At 39.9% G+C, this 19,242-nt stretch overlaps 2 protein-coding genes across 2 annotated transcripts; both read left to right on the top strand.

Moving 5' to 3' along the window:
- Window positions 1-1,697: 1,697 nt before the first annotated feature.
- Window positions 1,698-12,472, top strand: frmd8 (FERM domain containing 8). The gene is made up of 11 exons (XM_053331964.1): window positions 1,698-1,824; window positions 3,034-3,131; window positions 3,283-3,450; window positions 3,564-3,665; window positions 5,509-5,567; window positions 5,676-5,842; window positions 7,142-7,348; window positions 7,483-7,606; window positions 8,027-8,176; window positions 8,833-9,061; window positions 9,157-12,472. Exons 2-11 carry the CDS (start codon window positions 3,041-3,043, stop codon window positions 9,267-9,269), a joined length of 1,410 nt encoding a protein of 469 aa, XP_053187939.1. The 5' UTR covers window positions 1,698-1,824; window positions 3,034-3,040; the 3' UTR covers window positions 9,270-12,472.
- Window positions 12,473-12,835: 363 nt separating this feature from the next.
- vps51 (VPS51 subunit of GARP complex) lies at window positions 12,836-18,888 on the top strand. The gene is made up of 11 exons (XM_053331492.1): window positions 12,836-13,234; window positions 13,858-13,987; window positions 14,094-14,240; window positions 14,332-14,551; window positions 14,980-15,895; window positions 16,181-16,396; window positions 16,494-16,577; window positions 16,694-16,828; window positions 16,918-17,039; window positions 17,592-17,679; window positions 17,775-18,888. Exons 1-11 carry the CDS (start codon window positions 13,067-13,069, stop codon window positions 18,033-18,035), a joined length of 2,487 nt encoding a protein of 828 aa, XP_053187467.1. The 5' UTR covers window positions 12,836-13,066; the 3' UTR covers window positions 18,036-18,888.
- Window positions 18,889-19,242: the final 354 nt, after the last annotated feature.

The following is a 19,242-nucleotide window of genomic DNA, read 5'->3' as shown; positions in this document are numbered from 1 at the left end:
GTGTCACCTTTGCTAAAGCTGCTAATCCCATTTGTTAATACTCAACCTGCTGCCCTTGCATTTAGACACCTGCGTCAGGTGGATGTAAGTTTCAGTATGAACTACCGTATGCAAAGTCTTATTCTGTTTATAAGAAAAAAATTATACTGGGGAAAAAAGGTAATTGATCAAATTAAGATACAACTTTTCAAATAGAGACACACAGTGGACAGCCTGTGTTCTGGAGGCTCATTGGGCCTTTAAAGTTCTGTTTAAGTTAAACAAATAAAGAAATAAGAGGGAAAATTATTGCATTTTCCCTTTACATTTCCTCAAATGACTCATCCTTTGAACTCATTTGTAATATAAACTCATTCATAGCTTTATTAAAAATGAATTTAAAACATAACTGTGTCCTGACTGATTTTCAGAGGAAGACCTCCTCTGACTTCAAGCAAATATTTAATTCAATATTTAGATGTAGAACCATTTATAAAGATGTTAGAGTTGATGTGTGTATTGTTGTTACAAATGCTTCAGGCTGTAGATCTCAATAATTTTGCTTCTCTAGTTTGAGTGTTGCCTTATTATGAAGGTGTAATGTTTTTTTCTCACCAGTAGATGTCCAATATTTCCATCATGTCATATGATCATGTTGACAAGTCAATGAAAGCTTTTTTTCTTTTAAAGGATGTTTCAAACAGGGCCAATATGTAATATTGATGACAGATGACAAACATTCCTGTCAAACACTGTATAGAACAGTATAATAACACAAACTGATTAATGTGAAAGATACTGTGTGTAAAACCAATGCAAAGTTTTATCACAAAAGAAGCAATGGCATGAACCCCCATGAATTCTAATTATATCCGGTACATCACCCATGCAAAAGATTTTACTTTTATGAAGTTTAGTGTGTTTAGTGGGTGGTATTTCTGTCCACCCGGAGGAGGGGGGGGTTCTAGTTACTTAGTGACTTCTTTCCTCTTAGCAACTTTGTATCAACATTATATCAGCAAAGGGACAGTACCAGATACTCTATTTCTCTGCAGTATGTAAGTGAAGTAAACGTCATTAATCCAATAATTCTTGTTATAATTGAACCTTTGCAAATACTTTTTTGGTTTGTTTTGCAGAGTTTAGCTGCTGCATGATCCAGTAAGCGCATTATATGTCAAATTGACCAAAACAGTACTTTGGAGTAGGATAATTATATGTATAATTATGTGTCAATAGAAAACTGCTTCCCAACAAATATCTCCGACAAATGTGGACAGAGACAGAGGGTGTACTTATGGTGCTATTTGAGCTGCATCTAACAACAAATAAACAATATAATCTACCGGCTGCGTCTGTACAGCTGCAGTGACGTGTTGATCACGTGGGGAGGTGACAACGCGCTCTCTAACATTGGAACCATCTTTTCGACTCATTCCCGAGATCCAACCTTTTTGAACGCATACCGTGTAAAACCCGTTCAAATTGTATATAGCCTGTCATTTCAAATTATCTCCCGACTGACACCGGTTCATTAGCTCTTTGCTGTTTTACCGACTTCTTTGTATCCATAGCTAATTCATAAAAACTTAAATTACGTGTGTTTCAGACCTCCCAGAGTGGCTGTCACGCCCAGTACAGAGCGGTTCAGAATGAGCGAATCGTCCGCTAATCACTCACAGTCTGAAACTGTTGCAGCTGCCCGGAAAGCTAGTTTTAGACACCTGGCTAGCCAGCTGGAACATAACGGCCAACATTAGATTAGCTATAGTTACAAAAAACTGCAGGTTTCCATTCAGACAGACTGTAAGCAGCCACTGGAGGGACATTCATCAGAAGTGAGCGGTAGGTGGACAACACAGACATTTTGTTCCTTCATTTGCAGTCTTATAAAACTGTTGGGACAAACAACAAAACTCCTAAGCTAACCAGTTACCGCTAAGTGACCGCATCGTTGTCAACTGATGATGAAATGTAGAAAGTCTGACAGATAACCTTAAAGTATCATTTAGTAACATTTGCTGTGGCTATGACTAGCTTAGAGCGTCCCTAGTCTTTTAGCTACTGTAATTAAATAGAGTGTTTTGTACTTGAGAGGGATATTTCACCGTTCCGCTGTTTGGGTTTGTTTGGGTATGTTCAGGACAGTCTTACTCTTAGGGAGCTAGCTAGCCCCTTGTCCCAGGCCCTCGGATGCCGCCGTCATACCTCTTTATTTACTAACACTATTCATCTGTAGTTACGCTATTTCTATTCATGCTCGAAGCCCTTTTTACACTCCACATACATGGGGCTGAATAACAGTGACATGCTCAGACCGAAACGATCATTTCCAGTTCAGCAGGGTGAGGTCCACAGCACTTTTGATTTGTTTACAGTGATTAGAATAAAGGGCGAGTTCACTGACATGTCTGGTCAATGTGAGGAAAGGTGAGAAATCAATCATGACAGTAGTGGGTTAAAAATAGTTCTATAAAGAAATTTTGTGATTGTATGTAAAAAGTGAAATATATTTTATACTTGTTTTTGTTTTTAAGTTTTAAAAAAGAGAAGTTCTACATGGTCATAACTAATGAGAATGAGAGATATGAAATTGATGATCTGAGTATATAGTGGACTTTGTTTATTAAAACATGATTAGATGACATGACTTGCTTACTAAAAGAAGACATTGCTATTATCAGTTTAGCTATCTCTGCAGCAGTTACAAGGTCTTTATTTGAAGGTAAATGAGACCAATGCGAGTATAACTATTAGTATGAACACCATACACACTGTAGTCACACTGTTAATATATGTATCTATAATTTAGATTAGAAGGAATTGTGAAGTTCTGTGTTGATACTATATCACATTCCTGTACGTTTCTAACCGCGCCTGTGGCTACAGAGGAGGGAGTTGCAGACCTGCTGGCCATGTTAGCAAGCATTTGTGGATCTCCTGCTTTAAGCTGCACACCAGATCTGAATTTGTGAATTTTCCATGTGATGTCTACAATCTATGAGCTTTGATGTTGACTGATATGAATAGACTGTTTTGGCCAATCTGTTTCAGATTAGAGATGGAAGGAGATGAGTGCAGTTTTCCTCCAGATTCATCTGATGATCTCTCACAAAGAGGAAGTGTTGCCTCCTCTGCAACCCTCTCACGTGGTACGATGCAGGAAATATTGATATTGATACAACTTGTGGAGGATATAATTCAAATTCCTTGTTTGTGCTGTGTTTGAATTTCTGTGTGTTGTGTTGTTTCACTGTGGCTTAGTTGTCTTTGTAATTTGTTTTATATTTGTTTGACACACAGCTCAAGATGTGCTCATATACCTGTTTGGTGAAACCGCAGTACACCTGACTGTAGAAGGGCTTGGCAGTGTAACTGTGCAGGAGTTGGGCCGCATTGTTCGTGAGACTATCCATATTCCCGAGTCTGCACAGGATGTTTTTGCCTTCTGGTTGACTTCTCCACTGCTCGGTAAAAACCTGTCTTTCCCCCACAGTTTTTACACTCATCAATGCTCTGACTCTTCATTTGGTTTAATTCTACAGACACATCTGTATGACATTTGCCTCCTGCTTATTCCTCAGAGCTACAGTTAAAAGCAAGGCACCAACCATACAAACTGTGCCGGCAGTGGCAGGACTTGCTGTATCGCTTCACTGAGGCCTCAGAGGAAGACATTTCACAAGGTGGGTGTTCGTGTGTATGACGGTGTGTTTACTGTACATACATAACTGCATTATCGTCAGCTTGTCATAGTATCCTGACTTAATGAATGAGGCCTGGTTTCTTCAACTTTAAATTCTAGAGACAGGGAAATGGTGGCTGCGATTGCATTGCAAAGAGATGAAAACAAAGATCATTCCTTGTGGTGATTTTCCGTAAATCCAAAGGGAGAGTAGGAGTGAAACTGAAATGATGAAGTAAAAGTGAAGTGAAGCAGCGGAAGTGTGGATAACTTGTAAAAATAGTCTCTGCAGTGCCTTTGCTTCCTGTTTAAAAAGACAACATCCAATCACAAAAATCACATATCCGCTAATACATTAAGATATACGAGCTTTTGTAACTACAACTTAAGGTAGTTTGCTGGGGTGTGATAAAATGTGACGACCGACCAGCTGCATGTAAATATGAGTTTTATCACAAGTTATTTCAGTGCATGTAAATCTGTTCTCTGATTTCCTGCCTTAAGTTGTTTTCTCTCGGTTTCTCGTGTCCAAACACAGTGAGTGTCTTTGTATGATGACCACATCCTGTTTGTTCTTTTCTAGCTATTCCCTCCTGATTTGGGGTTTAGTTGCTTAGCTGCCATAAACAACAGATAACGACGCTGCCAGGTCTGTTTGGAATAAATGAAAGCAGATTGAGGTAGTTTGTATAATGTAAGCAATAAACAACTGTGGCTTAACAGACAAATAAAAGGCTTAACGTGTAGAAAATCAAATTGCATTACGAGAAAGCACTCAGAAAGAGAGTGGAGAAGAGATTACAGTTGCACTGTGGTTACTGGAAGTTGCTGACATTAGTTTCTTTTTACCCTTAAATCTTTCACATTATGCAAGTATTATCTTGAAGCACTTCTATGGTGAGAGATAATATGAGAACCCCAGTAATCAATGTGTAACAGTGAACACAACTATATGTTGAAAAATGCTGATTAAATGTAAAGACCTGAATGTTATAAAAGATTATGTATAATGGTTGTGTTGTATGTTTAAAAGGAATTACTGGCCCATCATACAGAGGTGACCATCTACAGTATGTATGTTATTAAACCATCAGGATTTTTTCTAAAATTTATAGTTATTAGGTCATCTGAGATTAAGAGTGTAGCACTCTACATGAGTCTTTTTTCTATAATGTGTAAGATATATAAGCCTAACATGTCATGCATTATGTATTAGTAGGCATATGAACCATAACCAGCATTAGCATTACAGAGAAATGGGGATGGTTATTATTTACTATAATCATATTTACAATTCTTTTGCCATTGCAATCAAAGTTTACAGCAATTCTGACAACTCTGACAATGTGCAGGTGTGTTAATGGTTTCACAATACAGGGAGAACAAAGAACTGAGATGACACAAAAGTTCAACCTTGTCAGAATTGGTTCCTATAATGATCTTCTGCTGAAGTGTAAATAATAATAATAATAATAATAATAAATTGTAAATTAAGTCTCAGGACACAAATTCTGGTGTTTATGCTTGTTTGTTAGTGCTGTGATGGGTGCTTTTAAGTTCAGTGATGTCAAAGAACCGGTGACAGTGTCGCAAAGTGCACTGAAAAAAATACAGCAGTGACAGCTTAACACATATAAAATGAAAAAAAATTATGTTGTTATTCCATAATGGCTTACATGCTGTTATGTGTTTTTTCTGGAGTCAGAAGTTCATCTGACTATGAGCTGCAGCACAGTGGGTTGGAGAGAGGCTTGGGTGGTAGATTTGACTCTACCTCCACATCTGCCCTCACTTCTTAAAATACAGACACCTAATGTAAATGCACTCATTGTCTTTTCCCTCAGATGAACCATGTCTCCAGTACCGTCGGAATGTGTTTTACCCCAAATCTAAAGAGCTGCAGGTACTCTGACCTTTTATTCTCTGCAAAAACATGAATTAATCATTGATATGAGTAAATCATGAAGACTTTGGATTGGATAATTCATGTTGCCGTCTCACCCCTGAGCAGATAGAAGATGACGGAGTGCTGAGACTTCTGTACGAGGAGGCCAGGAACAACATCCTGACAGCTCGATACCCTTGCGATCCCGAGCACTGGACAAGTCTCGGAGCCTTGTGTCTTGCTCTTGACGAGGGTACCGGTCTCGACAGTGAAAAATTAACCGCGACTATAAAGTAAGTTAGACAGGTTTATTAAAAGACTCCACTCTGTTCTTTCTGCCTTAAATTAACAGTTTGTAGAGCTCACAGTTGACTCTATTAAAATCTGGCTTTTTTAGAAAATGTCATAATAATTTTGTCAAATGGTGAGAGGAGGCCTCATTGCAGTTTAATGTGCTACCAAGCTCTCGTCACTCAGCCCACATACGCTAAAGGGCAGATGGTAGATTAAGAGGCTTCAAGTGCTTCGGCACAATCAGCGACAACAAGTTTCAATTTGATGAAAATCCACAGGCATTGTGAAAAAAGGTCAACAGCGCTTCTTTTGTTTGAAGAGGCTTTGATTGTTTTTAATGCTCGTATTGTAACACAGCTGTGTTTTTCCATGTGTTGATTTGTAAGTGATGAGTGAAAGAATGCTGATTGGAGTGTTTTTCTTTTTTATCTGTAAAGGCTTTTAGACTTGATTGTGGTTAAAGATAGGAACACAATATACTGAAACAATAAAGGAGTGTAAATACTGTTTACCTGTTAACTAAAATTAATAGAAATATGCAGTTTCTTTACTATTAGGTGTTTGATCATTATTAAACTGAAGATCTGGACAGTTTCAAAACAAAGACTATGAATCCATCCCATAAGTTCAAAAATCACCTCTTGATTTCTTTATTTTTCCACATGAACATTATGTTCCAGAGTAGAGGAGAGGAGAGCATACTTAGTTTATCCTCTACACATAGATTACATGATGTTTACTATAACCTAAATACAGCCAAATTAAATCCTGTTACTCAAGATATGAGGCGATTGGACTGAAAGCTTGATAATCTTGATATGCACTGATGGGAAAGTTCTTTGTGTCATTATTATTACTGGCTACAGATTATATTTGAGACTCAGAGGCAGTTGAAGTCTTAAGGATACTGAAAAACAAACGCTGTCCCAGATTTTTTTAATTTGATGATGTGAATGATTTGATGATGTGAAGTCCGGGGGGAAAAAAGTTGGGATATGTAAAGCACCAGTCATAAGTTCGGACACACTGTGCAGTGGACTAACATTTTCCAAACCACATAGTAGTAGTAGAACAAAAAAACATTTAGCTTTAATGTAATATGTCACTATAGCATCCTGTTAATTATAAAAGAAGCAACCGGGGACTTTTAACAAATGAATTGAATATAATCTCACCCAGGTTTGCATAGATAGATGCAATGAATTCATCTGTAACTTCTCAGTTGTTGTGACATCCTGTGCTATTATTTCATAGTATTTTAATTTGAGTACAAATTTCTCTCATCCGCTTCTCCACAGAGAGAAGAAGCTGTCTTCTTTTCTGCCTGCACATGTTGCCATGGGGAGTGGAGGTCTGTTCTCCACCCTGAGAGGAAAGTCGAGCCGTCAGGCAGGACTGGAGCAGAATCTCCTGGAGGAGTACAGAAAGATCAGCACATCTGCCGGAGAGACCACACAGCTCCTACACCAGTACCTCAACACATGTCACACTCTGCCTTATTACGGGTAAGGTTTTGTGTAAATAGCCATTCATACCCAGCTGCAAATGTTTGATTTAAGAAAAAGGCAATGACAAATAATATACCTGAAATCACTTAGTATTTATTTATGTTTCCGTTCTACATTAACTGTACATACAGGTGTGGTTTCTTCTTTGGGGAGATCGACAAACCAGTGCAAGGACTCCTCCACAGGGTAAAACGCAAAGCTGTCAGTGTTGGCATCTGTCTGGAGGGAGTTTATGTGATGGATGTCAAAGAGAAGGTGAGCACTGGATCCTCTGTGATTGACAGCTTTGTGAAACACCAACACAGCAATATGTTTCTCACTTCAATGCAGAAAGGTTCCTATCAAGTAGTTGATATAAATTTGGTTTGGTGAGCTCACACAGAACAGGAATCTTGCTCACATACAGTGATTTCCTTAGTAAAAGCAATTTAAGTAATAGTAATGATAATGAATAATTAAAACAAAACTCACATGGGAAAGCTATCAGTACCCCAATCAGCTATAGTGCTTACCATTGTATACATATCCTTATATTGTGCCACAGTACATAAATGATTTAAGAATTAAGGGCATGAACAGCCTCGGGGTAGTTGCTGCTCTAGAACCTGGTTGTCAGTTTTCATCACTCTTCATGAAGATTCCTGATTTCCTTTCTCCAACACTTTCTCTTTGTAGCACGTGCTGCTCGGCCTGCGTTTCAGCGAGCTTTCCTGGGACCACAGCTACCCCGAGGAGGAGGGCGACTCTCACATTCTGTGGCTGGAGTTTGACGGAGAGGAGGACGGCACCCCTGTCAACAAGTTGCTAAAAATCTACTCAAAACAAGTGAGGAAATGTTTGTTCAAATTCAATTACATTCACAGAACATCTAATATGAAGCCAAGCAATCCTAAGAGCTATATTTTAAGAGGTCATGTGTGATGTTTTTTTCGTTTCATGTGTTTCATGTGGACTTTAGGAAAATACAGAAATGCTTGTTTATTTTGCTCCTTTTCTATTTATTCTGCACCATTTGAACATCTATTTGTGGATGTCTAGCCACCAGAGATGATGACAGATGTAGTCGTCTTATGTGTTTTTCTGTTCAAATCTTTTCAACAAGTAGAGAGGATATGCAGCTATTTCTCTCACTCACAGCACCTGGTGTTTTGCTGTGCTGTGCCCATTTCTAGCTAGTGGAGCATAACACTTGAAAGAGTGCTCAAGCTGCAAAGATTTCAGATAGTTTAAAGCACCCATCATCCTTCCTGAATGTTTGTTGGATTAAAAAAAGACTGTCTCAGCCACCAGATGGTGAAGAGATGTTACATAAGCGTAGTAATACATAATCACACAAGGGCTTAATCCAAGGCTGGCAATGTGACCTTTTGTATGCCTGCGGTATACGTAAAGTAAATTACTGCTGTTTATTATGTATGCTTCTAAGAATCACAACCATACTTTCCCTCAGATTGTTAGACTCATATTTTTCTGTCGGTCAGGCCGAGCTGATGAGCGGCTTCATTGAGTTTTGTGTGGAGCTGAAGTCTGCGTCCGAGGGAGGAGCTTCAGCTGAATCGGACAGAGAGGCCAGTCTATCTCAAGAGCCCGGCGGCCAAGGCGGCAGCAACAAAAACGGACGCGGAGGACGGCGCGGGATGCTGCGCAGGCAAAGCAGCGTCGTTTGCAGTCGGGTCCATTCACTCAACACTATCAGCTATGTGGACAACGGTGAGTCTAATGGTGACCAGGCCCTCTTATAATTAGTATAGTTGATAGAAAAATGAGTTACGTCTATAAATTTCATCCATTGTTTTGTCTTTCAGGAAAAGAGATCAAACGCTTGAAGCCGAAAAGAGCCGCGTCCTTCTTCAACCGACAGGCAACAGCACCCTCGTACTCTGCCGTGCAGGTGACAGAGAGTCTGGAGCAGGGTTAAACTCACTGATCAGCTCTGCCCAGCACTTCTCACAGACCAAACCTGAACATTTTACACTGAGATTTAAAAGAAAAGACTTTACACAAGCTTGAGACATTTTAACTGAAAATATATGAACATGCAAAAGGACCAAGCGAGGGATCTAAGTGTGACAATATTTATCTTTTTGAAGTTGTGTATATTTAGAGCAATGTGAAAAACAAAGTGATCTATGCTTCCAAGGTTAAACTGAAGTGAAAAAAATAGCATCATATGATGAACCTCTGCAGGCAAATGTTTACAGAAGCCTGAATCTGTCTGAGACAAGCCTTAGAGAAATCCTCAGACTTTGACTTCAAACGATGACTGTATATCTCATGACCTTTTCTGACTTTTCTGCGGCCCTCTCGAGCTGCGTTTAATGCCATTATCACTCAAAAAAGTTCAACCTCGTCTGAGTGTAACCACTGCATTACCTCTATTTACTTTATACATAACTCTGAGTGGGGGAGGAACATCAAGAACGTTGCAATACAACCTCGTATAGTATAAAAAGTGTTCTAACTATAACAACTCCTCCTCCACAAGACAGTCAGCATGACAAACACTTTCAGGGGACGATCTAAAAGCGGGTTCCCACTATTCTGCTTTTTGTCAAACTGCCAGTGCCTTGTACTCATGACAGTCAACAGGGTCACTGAAGCCACTTTAGACATGTACTGGTAGAAACGTTTACTGGTCTGGTGTCAACGATCAGAAAGAGTCCGTATGGGAGCACACCGGCTCTGTTGTGGAAGTTTCTTGTAAGTACATGTATTTAATATTTGTTGGCATTTGCAGTTGGTTCTGGGAAGAATTTTTCCAATGATTTTATTTGTAAAAGCAGAACAGAAAATAGTCTAAACATGTAAAATAAGTGGATAAAACAAACATACAGCATCCAATAGAAAATGACTTATTCACAATATTAAATCCTCACTGGGGTGCAGAAATGGAACCGTCGCCAATAAAAGAATCAAATTGGAGGCAAAGATGACCTAAAGCATATAATAAGTCACTAAAAAGAAATTAAAAAATAATGTATCTAATATATTATCTTGTCCTAAACAACTGAAAGTACAGTACTGGGCTGTTGTTCCTGTCACTGTATTTTTTTTTAAAGTTATTGCCCAACCAGTTGTGCACAAGTTAACCTCAAATCGGCACTATGAGTACTTGTGACATTCAAGCGCAGGTCTTGACTTGACTATCACTTGCTCAGTCAGGCCTGGTTAACAAAAACTAATATAACAATGTCTGTGTGCAACTTGTGATATGTCAAATGCTAAAAAGAAAAACTTCCTGTTTCCATTATCAGCTCTACTTAAACCTGTTGAGTCATGACAGCTTTTAAAAACTGCAACCTGCACGTCTAATGATAACGACAAGTTGTTTTCCTCGCAAACACAATCACGTTAATTGATAGCAGACCGGAGGAACACAATCTTTGTATAAAAATATTTTCTGTGCCTGCGGCTCAGACCAACCAATCGACTTTTGATTTTGCTGTTGAAGTCCCAGTCTGCACACCAAAGCAAGCCTATAACATGCTGCAACACAGTATGCTACCTTAATGACAGAGTTTTAGTTCTCCACCAACAGCCCTGCAGGTGTCTCTCTGAACTACAGTCTCACGCTGATACAGGCAGATTATACATTTAACAAACAAGCTCACCTCACTAACAGCCATCAGAGAAGGAATACATCTTGAAAACACTGCCTCCCACTTGAACGCGAGTCCTCATTAATATGTGGAGGCATCGCGCACTCTTCCAGATCCTCCTGAGCATGCAACCTGCAAAATGTTTTTACTTTTCTACGCTCTGACTTGTGTGTATGTGTGTCAGCGACCGTACGTAACTTACACTATGCATGTCACATTGTAGAATAGGCATTCCGACACATCATGTGATACTGCACTATTAATACTAATACACTGTTTATAACTCCTTTACATCTGCAGATTTTTTTGTATTGTTAGCTTTTATGAGAGAATATTTTTATTTCCATTTTCATATACTTGTGTGTGTTTGTACACGAGAATGAAGTAATAGGTCATTTAATGCGTTTTCTTCTCAAACAGTCACTTTGCAGAAGCATAAAGTGCCTTTTTGTTTGTACTAAGTTGTCATCTGAAAAGTTGTTTTGGTGCTTGGAAACAAGGAATGAGCAATTTGTGGTATTGCTATGATTTAAAAAGTTGTGTTTTGTCATGTGTTGAAAATATGGGAATATTTTCAACTAGGCAGTGCATTTCACCTTTTCTTAGCCGATGTGAGTATATTGATATACTGAATAATGACACTTGGCTGCTGTTGAATAGTGTGTTATCTCAGTGCAGTGATCAGCCAGATCTGCCTTCATTAAATATATCTCACATGCTTTTTTTTTTTTTTGTAAATAAACATATATTGTGCGCTTGTTTCTCAGAGAATATCTCTTAATAAGCGTTTTTTTAAAATACAACTGCACTTCATACAGCCCAGGTGTACTGAAGCCATGCTCATTTTTAACTAATACGTGTGTGATTTTATTGACACAATACGGTTTTTATATGTATACATTTTGACCTGTTATTTAGTGAGATGCAGTAACCCATTTATGTAGAGAAAGTCTGGCTCTGATTATGTACTGAGAAAAGTTTCATCTTTTTGTTAATTTATATAAAATTTACTTAAAAACAGACTTTGTTTTAAATAATTTCCTTCATTAATCACAAATACTTAAAGGAGGTGGAGTTTTCTGATTTAATATTCACACAAAAAAACGTACTATTCATAAATGTACCTATTTCAAAATAACTGATAAACATGCTTTTCATCACCACAGTAATATTCCCAGTCAGCAAATAACTGAAACTGACAACTGTAGTTTGATTTTACAATAAAAGCAACAACTCACTGGCTAGACCCCCTGTGTCATTTTTAAATTTGTATGTACGCTGTGCAGGGTAACACTGTTGATGTTTATTTACACACTTTCTTTTTAATTCCTAATGTGAAATTGTTTTACATGCACCTAAAAACTCCAACTAAGTGGCTACTGGCTGTACCAAACTCTACTGGAATTGGCATTTTATTCTCTTTACATAATTGCTAATAATTTTCAAATTCCAGTGTTACAATATTGTCCATGATGCAATTTGTTGACTTTGTCAGATTTTGAATCTTCGACCAATAAAATGATTTTCCTCTCTCTCTCTGAAGATGAAGTCTGTTCCCCTTTAGTTTTTCTTTCTGTGATTTGCCTTTTTTTTTCTTCATGCGTATCCTTTTCTTGGTTCCTCTCTAGCATATGACATTGAGCTTGTTTTATAAAGCCCACAATTTGGAAAGTAACATATTTTTTTTGTGTTTTTTATCTTTATTTTATCATTTTAATGTTGCACACGCTACAAATTCAGTTTATAAATACTGACATGCGCAGTAATCCACTTTCGGGAATAGCTTGACTAGAACTACAACACCCAGAAGCGAGCGTCGGTATCTCTGGACTACACTTCGTTGACGACGTAACACCGGATAGGCTACAAACCCGGAAACTGCAACGTCTTCAAGCTAACTGCTTGTGTTTGCGGAAAAATGACATTTTCCAATGAATTTCTCTAAAAACCATTGTTATTTGGAGCAGACAGCTGAGCTACGTGTACACTGAGCTGTTACTTTGCAGCTAGAGGTTAACGTTCAGGTGTTCAGGTGGTGGTTGTGAGTTGGCACACCCGTCATCTTTTTGTTTAGCGTCATTTTGTTTGTACACTTCCCAGCTGGCCGCAGTTCAGTATGGACAGTGAGACGGACGGCGGTCCCGACAGGAGGCGCAGGGTGCACGGCATGTTGAAGCTCTACTATGGGCTGAACGAAGAAGGAAAAGCCCCGGAGCAGCCGGAGTCCCTGGATCCCTGCGACATCAACGGCCCGCATTTTGAGCCGGAGCACTACCTCAATAAGGTGACGACCCCTGCTGTCATGTTTACACAGTCATACACCTCACTTTATCATAATGGAGTCTGCTTTCAGTGTTAATAGAACTGCTGGCTGTGTGGTACGCAATGAATGAAAGGCAAGTGTTGTCATATGACAGTCACCACCCACCAGGTAGTTGATAGTGATGACAAACTGACCCCCCCCTCCCCGCCTAAAATAAGTGGGGAAATAATTCAGTTTTCATTTCAGAGCAATGCACAACTGAGCCAGCATCTGATATTTAATGTCAAAGAAATGGCAAATAATTCAGTGACATAGCAATTCACCACATTATAAAGCAAATCACCTGTGCATACAGTAACTTAAAATGTTAAACACATATTGCACACTGAAATCACGCATTTACTGGTATTGATAATGTGGTAATGATAGTCAATCATAAATGGTTTATTTAACACTGGTTTGGCTGCATTAGTTTTACTGTTTTCAGACATGTGCTTTAATTGGAATTCAGTAAAAACAACTATATGCTTACTCATGGTTTCGACACAAGGGAACAGTATGTTTATGAATAAAGAATATTTTACAGTTTACATCCCCTGTTTTAAATGTGCCTCTGACCACTATGTGTTTGTGTCCAAATGCAGCTTAGAAGAGAGTGCTCTCTTGCAGAGTTGATGGACCAGGAGACCTGCATGGTCAAGCAGATCCGTTCTTTGGACAGTGACATGCAGACGCTGGTGTATGAAAACTACAACAAGTTCATATCTGCTACAGGTGAGGGAATGACTCATTGACTCACTGTTAAATAACTGTTGAAATCTCAGCTTTTGTTGAATTGTGCATACTTGTATAGTTAGACCATCCTTCCATCTTTTTCCAGACACCATACGAAAGATGAAGAATGATTTCAAAAAGATGGAGGATGAAATGGATTGCCTGTCTGCTAACATGGCGGCAATCACTGAGTTCAGTGCTAGTATCAGTGGTACTCTTCAAGACCAGCACACACAGATTACAAAACTCTCAGGTGAGACTTAAACCTGTCAGTTTATTTTGTTAAGCCAGTTGTGGAGCTCATCATCATTCTTATCTTCACCTTTTGTCATGTTTCACTCCAGGGGTTCACACGCTGTTAAGGAAGCTGCAGTTCCTGTTTGAGCTGCCTGCAAGATTGAATAAGTGTCTTGAGCTGCAGGCCTATGCTCAGGCAGTGAGCTCCCACCGCCGTGCCCGCTGTGTGCTACAGCAGTACAGTCACCTGCCCTCCTTCAAGGGGATCCAGGATGACTGTCACGCCATCATGGATAAGCTGGCGCAGGAGCTTCGACAGAAGTTCAGGTGGGAATACCTCAACCTAGATTCAGACTAGAGACGCTGCTGGGATTGACAGAAGAGTCACATTTACTGCTAGAAAGAAATGTGATTGACAGGAGTGCACCCAGAACGACAGCCATAAAGATTAATTTAAATAATTACAAACTGATAGCTGACAAACATGTAGTTTTTTCAGGCTCTTGCCATTATTTTACCCTAAATTCATTATTACATCATAATAAAGACAAGCTGATGTTTTGACTCACTTTTGCATTCATCATGTTCAGCTAAGCTAGAAAGTTGATTGAGAAATCATTTGCATCGGTTCAGTCATCATTGGATATTGTCCTGCACAAAAACATTTTTACAGTTTGAATTTTACAATTCAAATTTGAAGTAGAGCTTTAAGTCCTGAACATCAACTATTCCCTCCTGTTTTCTTGTGCTCGTAGGGATGGCGGGTCAAGCGCCAAAGATTTATCAGAGTGTGTGGAGTTGCTGCTACAGCTGGATGAACCGGCAGAAGAGCTCTGTGATAAGTTCCTGAGCCATGCACAATCTCGACTTGAGTTGGACCTGAAGGGCCTGGAAGCAGAGATAAGACCGTACCCATCTGCTCCAGCCGTGAAGGACGCTGCCGCACACAAGCCGTCACCTACTGCAGCTGCTGGATCTCCGACTGATAGCTCCCCTAAAACAAGCACTCTGCCATCTCCCACCTTAAACACTGACATCCTAGAATTCATTGACAGAGGCTGCAATGAATTTGTCAGCAGCTTATGTTTAGTAATCGCGTCTTACCAAGAACTTTTTATCAACCATGCTCAGACAGGCGAGCTAGCATCCAAAAATATTCCCCAGATGGCAAATGGAAAGCTGCACGTTTTCGTGGATGATCTGGCTGCACGGTATTTCTCGCTAGTGGAGCGGAGGATACAAGAGGAGAAAGGGGTTGGAGATAACTCCCTCTTGGTCCGTGCTCTGGACCGCTTCCACCGCAGGCTCCAAGCCGTGGCCAAACTGATGCCGGGCTCTGCTGTGCCAAACCAAGGGACTGAGATTGTGGTGCGTGCAGCGACAGAGCGAGTCAAGCAGTATCTCTCTGCTCTACAGAGCTTCTACATGGACAGCTTGACAGACGTGAGGCAGGCCCTGGCGACGCCTCGGCTCTCCGTGGCTGGCGCTTCCGTGGCAGGAGGCGGGGCTCATTTAGGGGGGGCGACGTCCGGCAGAGATGCTCCAAACAGCCTCCCAGAGCTGCTCTCCTCCCTGTCTGCCTCTATTCTCAATCAGATTAAGTCAGTGTTGGCATCAGTGCATCTCTTCACAGCTAAGGACATTACATTCTCCAACAAGCCATACTTCAAGGTGAATAGCTGTATATTTGTCCTGTTTAATGTCATTTTCTACTCTGCTCCATGCTTTTGCAGTGTGTTTGGAGAAATTAGATGGTGATGTGATGTGGTGTTTTTCTAATATTTGAAAGAAGAATGTGGTGGAACTATATGTGTGTGTGTGTGTTTGGCAGTCCAGAGTTTTTTTTAATTGGGATGAAATATTATTTTAATTTGACACATCCTGACAGTAATTACAACCTTCTGTTGTTTGTCTGCACAGTGAGAGTGACAAGCTGTCTGTGTCTCCTCCTCATAGGGTGAATTCTGCAGCCAGGGTGTACGTGAGAGCCTGGTGGTGAGCTTTATAAAGTTCATCTGCCAGTCTTCTCGCCAGTTTTGTGAGAGCGCAGGAGACAAGGGAGGTTCCACTCCTCCGGCCCTGCTGTTGCTGCTGTCTCGCCTCTGCTTGGACTACGAAACTTCTACTATCTCCTACATTCTCACTCTCACAGATGAACAGTTCCTCGTGCAGGTGAATTGCTTGTCGCCCTAGACACCTCTTAAAGTTAACATACTTAATCCCTAAATGTAGCCTGCTTCACTGACTCCTCCTTTTTGTACTCTCTCAGCACCACAGCCCCGTAACACAGGTCACAGCTTTATGTGCAGAAGCCAGGGAGGCAGCACAGAAACTACTGAACCATTACGTCAAGGTACATTTCACAGTTACAACTCCTCCTGGGGAGTCGCAGCACCATCACTGTAGTAAAAAGACCGCTACAGCTAACCTTTTCACACTAATCACTTTATTTTATTGTTTAATTTGCAGGTTCAGGGCCTGATTATCTCCCAGATGCTGAGAAAAAGTGTTGAAACACGAGACTGGGTCAACACCATTGAGCCACGAAACGTCCGTGCTGTGATGAAGAGAGTAGTAGAGGACACCACCTCCATTGATGTGCAGGTGATACTTTATAAAACCACAATATAGTCATCAGCATCAGCAGTCATTGCTTGCAGGCTAAGTGATTAACCCTCTGTGCTCTGCCATAGGTGGGTCTTTTGTATGAAGAAGGTGTGAGGAAAGCACACAGCAGCGACTCCAGTAAAAGGACGTTCTCTGTCTACAGCAGCTCGAGGCAGCCGGCCCGCTACGCTGCCAGCTACACGCCAAGGTACTGTAGCTGCTAATAGACACAGTGCAGTCCTCTTGCAGCTTTAGTTTAGTTTATTGACCATATTGAAATGTATTTGCAAAATATCAGATGTTTGCATGTGTCTGACGTTGACTCAATTTAGTAAGACTGTCATTTCTCTGATGTGTAAGATGCATAATTTAAGATGGAAAATATGTCAATCTAAACCATGTCACAAGAAGTAAATCCCAAATGGAAAGCAAACATCCATCACTACACTCAACACACCCACCAGTTACACACATATACCATAAATGTTTCTACACAAGGAGAGTGAGGAGTGATTTTATTTTTAAACTAATATTGAAATTAAACTTACCACAATATACAAGCTCTAACATTTGCTACTATGAGGTCTCCATTACATTACAATGCCTTGCAGCTGTGTGTTGTTTTTGAAATACATGATTTATACAGGTGACTTGTATTGTTACTGAGCTGTCAAATTTATTTATTTAATTAATCAAAAGAATGGGGTCATTGTTATAATTGCACATGTAGCTGAGTGATCTCCCCCTTGTCTGCCTGCAGTGCTCCCATGGATACTAATCTACTGAGCAACATACACAAGCTGTTTTCTGAGCGGATTGACATCTTCAGCTCAGTGGAGTTCAATAAGGTGAGTGTATATCTTCATTATGCTGTTAACTCTGTGCAGTCTTCAGTGAAAAAACATCTAACACTCACACACACACCACCATCCTTCTGTCCCAGGTCTCCGTTATGACAGGAATCATCAAAATCAGCTTAAAGACGTTCCTGGAGTGTGTCCGACTGCGCACCTTCGGCCGTTACGGGCTGCAGCAGATCCAGGTTGACTGCCACTACCTGCAGATGTACCTGTGGCGGTTCGTCTCAGATGAGAACCTTGTGCACTTCTTGCTGGATGAGATAGTGGGGAGTTCCGCCCACCGCTGCCTGGATCCTGCCCCGATGGAACAGAGTGTGATCGAAGTAATCTGTGAACGAGGTTAAAGGTTCAAAGTGCAGCACAGCCAGATAGTCTGCTCAAAACACCTTGTCACAAAGAAGACAGAATTACAGCATACTGTATAACAGTTTATCAAACACTGGAATCCTTCTGTTGCTCAATTGTTATTAATCATTATATTTATTGATTCAAATTCTTTAAATGATTGTGCTTGATAATCTATCTACATGGTCTAAAATTATACTGTAAAAACATTGTTCAAGATCTCAATAATCCTGTCAGCGACACCCTAATCATTACAGTGTGAGGCAGAGTGATAACACTTTTACTACTGTAAAAATATGACTCCTCTGACACTTAAAACAACAGAAAAGCTTGACTGTTTTGTTCAGTGTGAGTGAATTAGAGGCAGATCTGCATTACATTCCAGGTACTCTCAATACAAACTACACATGAGCCTCTACTACTAGGTTTAATATTATAGCTCATCCTCTGAAATCATTGTCTATCTGAGCTCCTTGTGGATTGTCTCACAGACCCTTCAGAAGACAATAAAATATGTCAAAAGCAAGAAGAAACTCATCTATCTACAAAGATACATGTACTAAACTTTGTTTTAGTACATTTCCCCTTAAAGGAAAGATGTTCAAAGTGAATACTACATATAATTGAATATGAATTATTGGCGAGTGTCCTGCAAATCTCATTTATTAATCAATCAATTTGCTAAATAATCTGCTATCTGAATGTCATGTGATTATGTAATTATTTCTAACACTACAGGAGACTTACAGCCTTTAATCTTAATTGATTCTCTGTTTTCTGTGCATATGTAGCACAGATGAACAGTATGTTTAGGAATGATTTAAATGTGTATGTCTACAATAAAAGTATGAATGCGAGAATCAAAAGGGGTGTGTCCTTTCTTTTACAAAACCAAGAGTGTCATGTTGGGAAAATAAATAATATATAAGTAACAACGATGTAATTTCACACTTTTGTGCACTCGCAGCTTCGATGTTGACAGACAGGTTTGTTTTGAAGGATTTTAACTCCGATAAAGTAACCGTAACAAGGTAATTCAAGACGTATTTCACAACATCTGTGCTGTGGGACATTCCCCCATTGTAGTGTACAGTTTACTGTCGCCACCTGACCAGCACATCTGATTGGCTGAAGCTTCTTCTCTCCACCCTCTTCTGATGACCTCGGAGGGATCTGATTGGCTGAGGTGCTTCGGGGGCGTTTCTA

Source organism: Scomber japonicus, chromosome 13 (assembly GCF_027409825.1).
Source record: "Scomber japonicus isolate fScoJap1 chromosome 13, fScoJap1.pri, whole genome shotgun sequence".
Lineage (NCBI taxonomy): Eukaryota > Metazoa > Chordata > Actinopteri > Scombriformes > Scombridae > Scomber > Scomber japonicus.
This window is presented reverse-complemented; position numbering and strand designations above follow the sequence as displayed.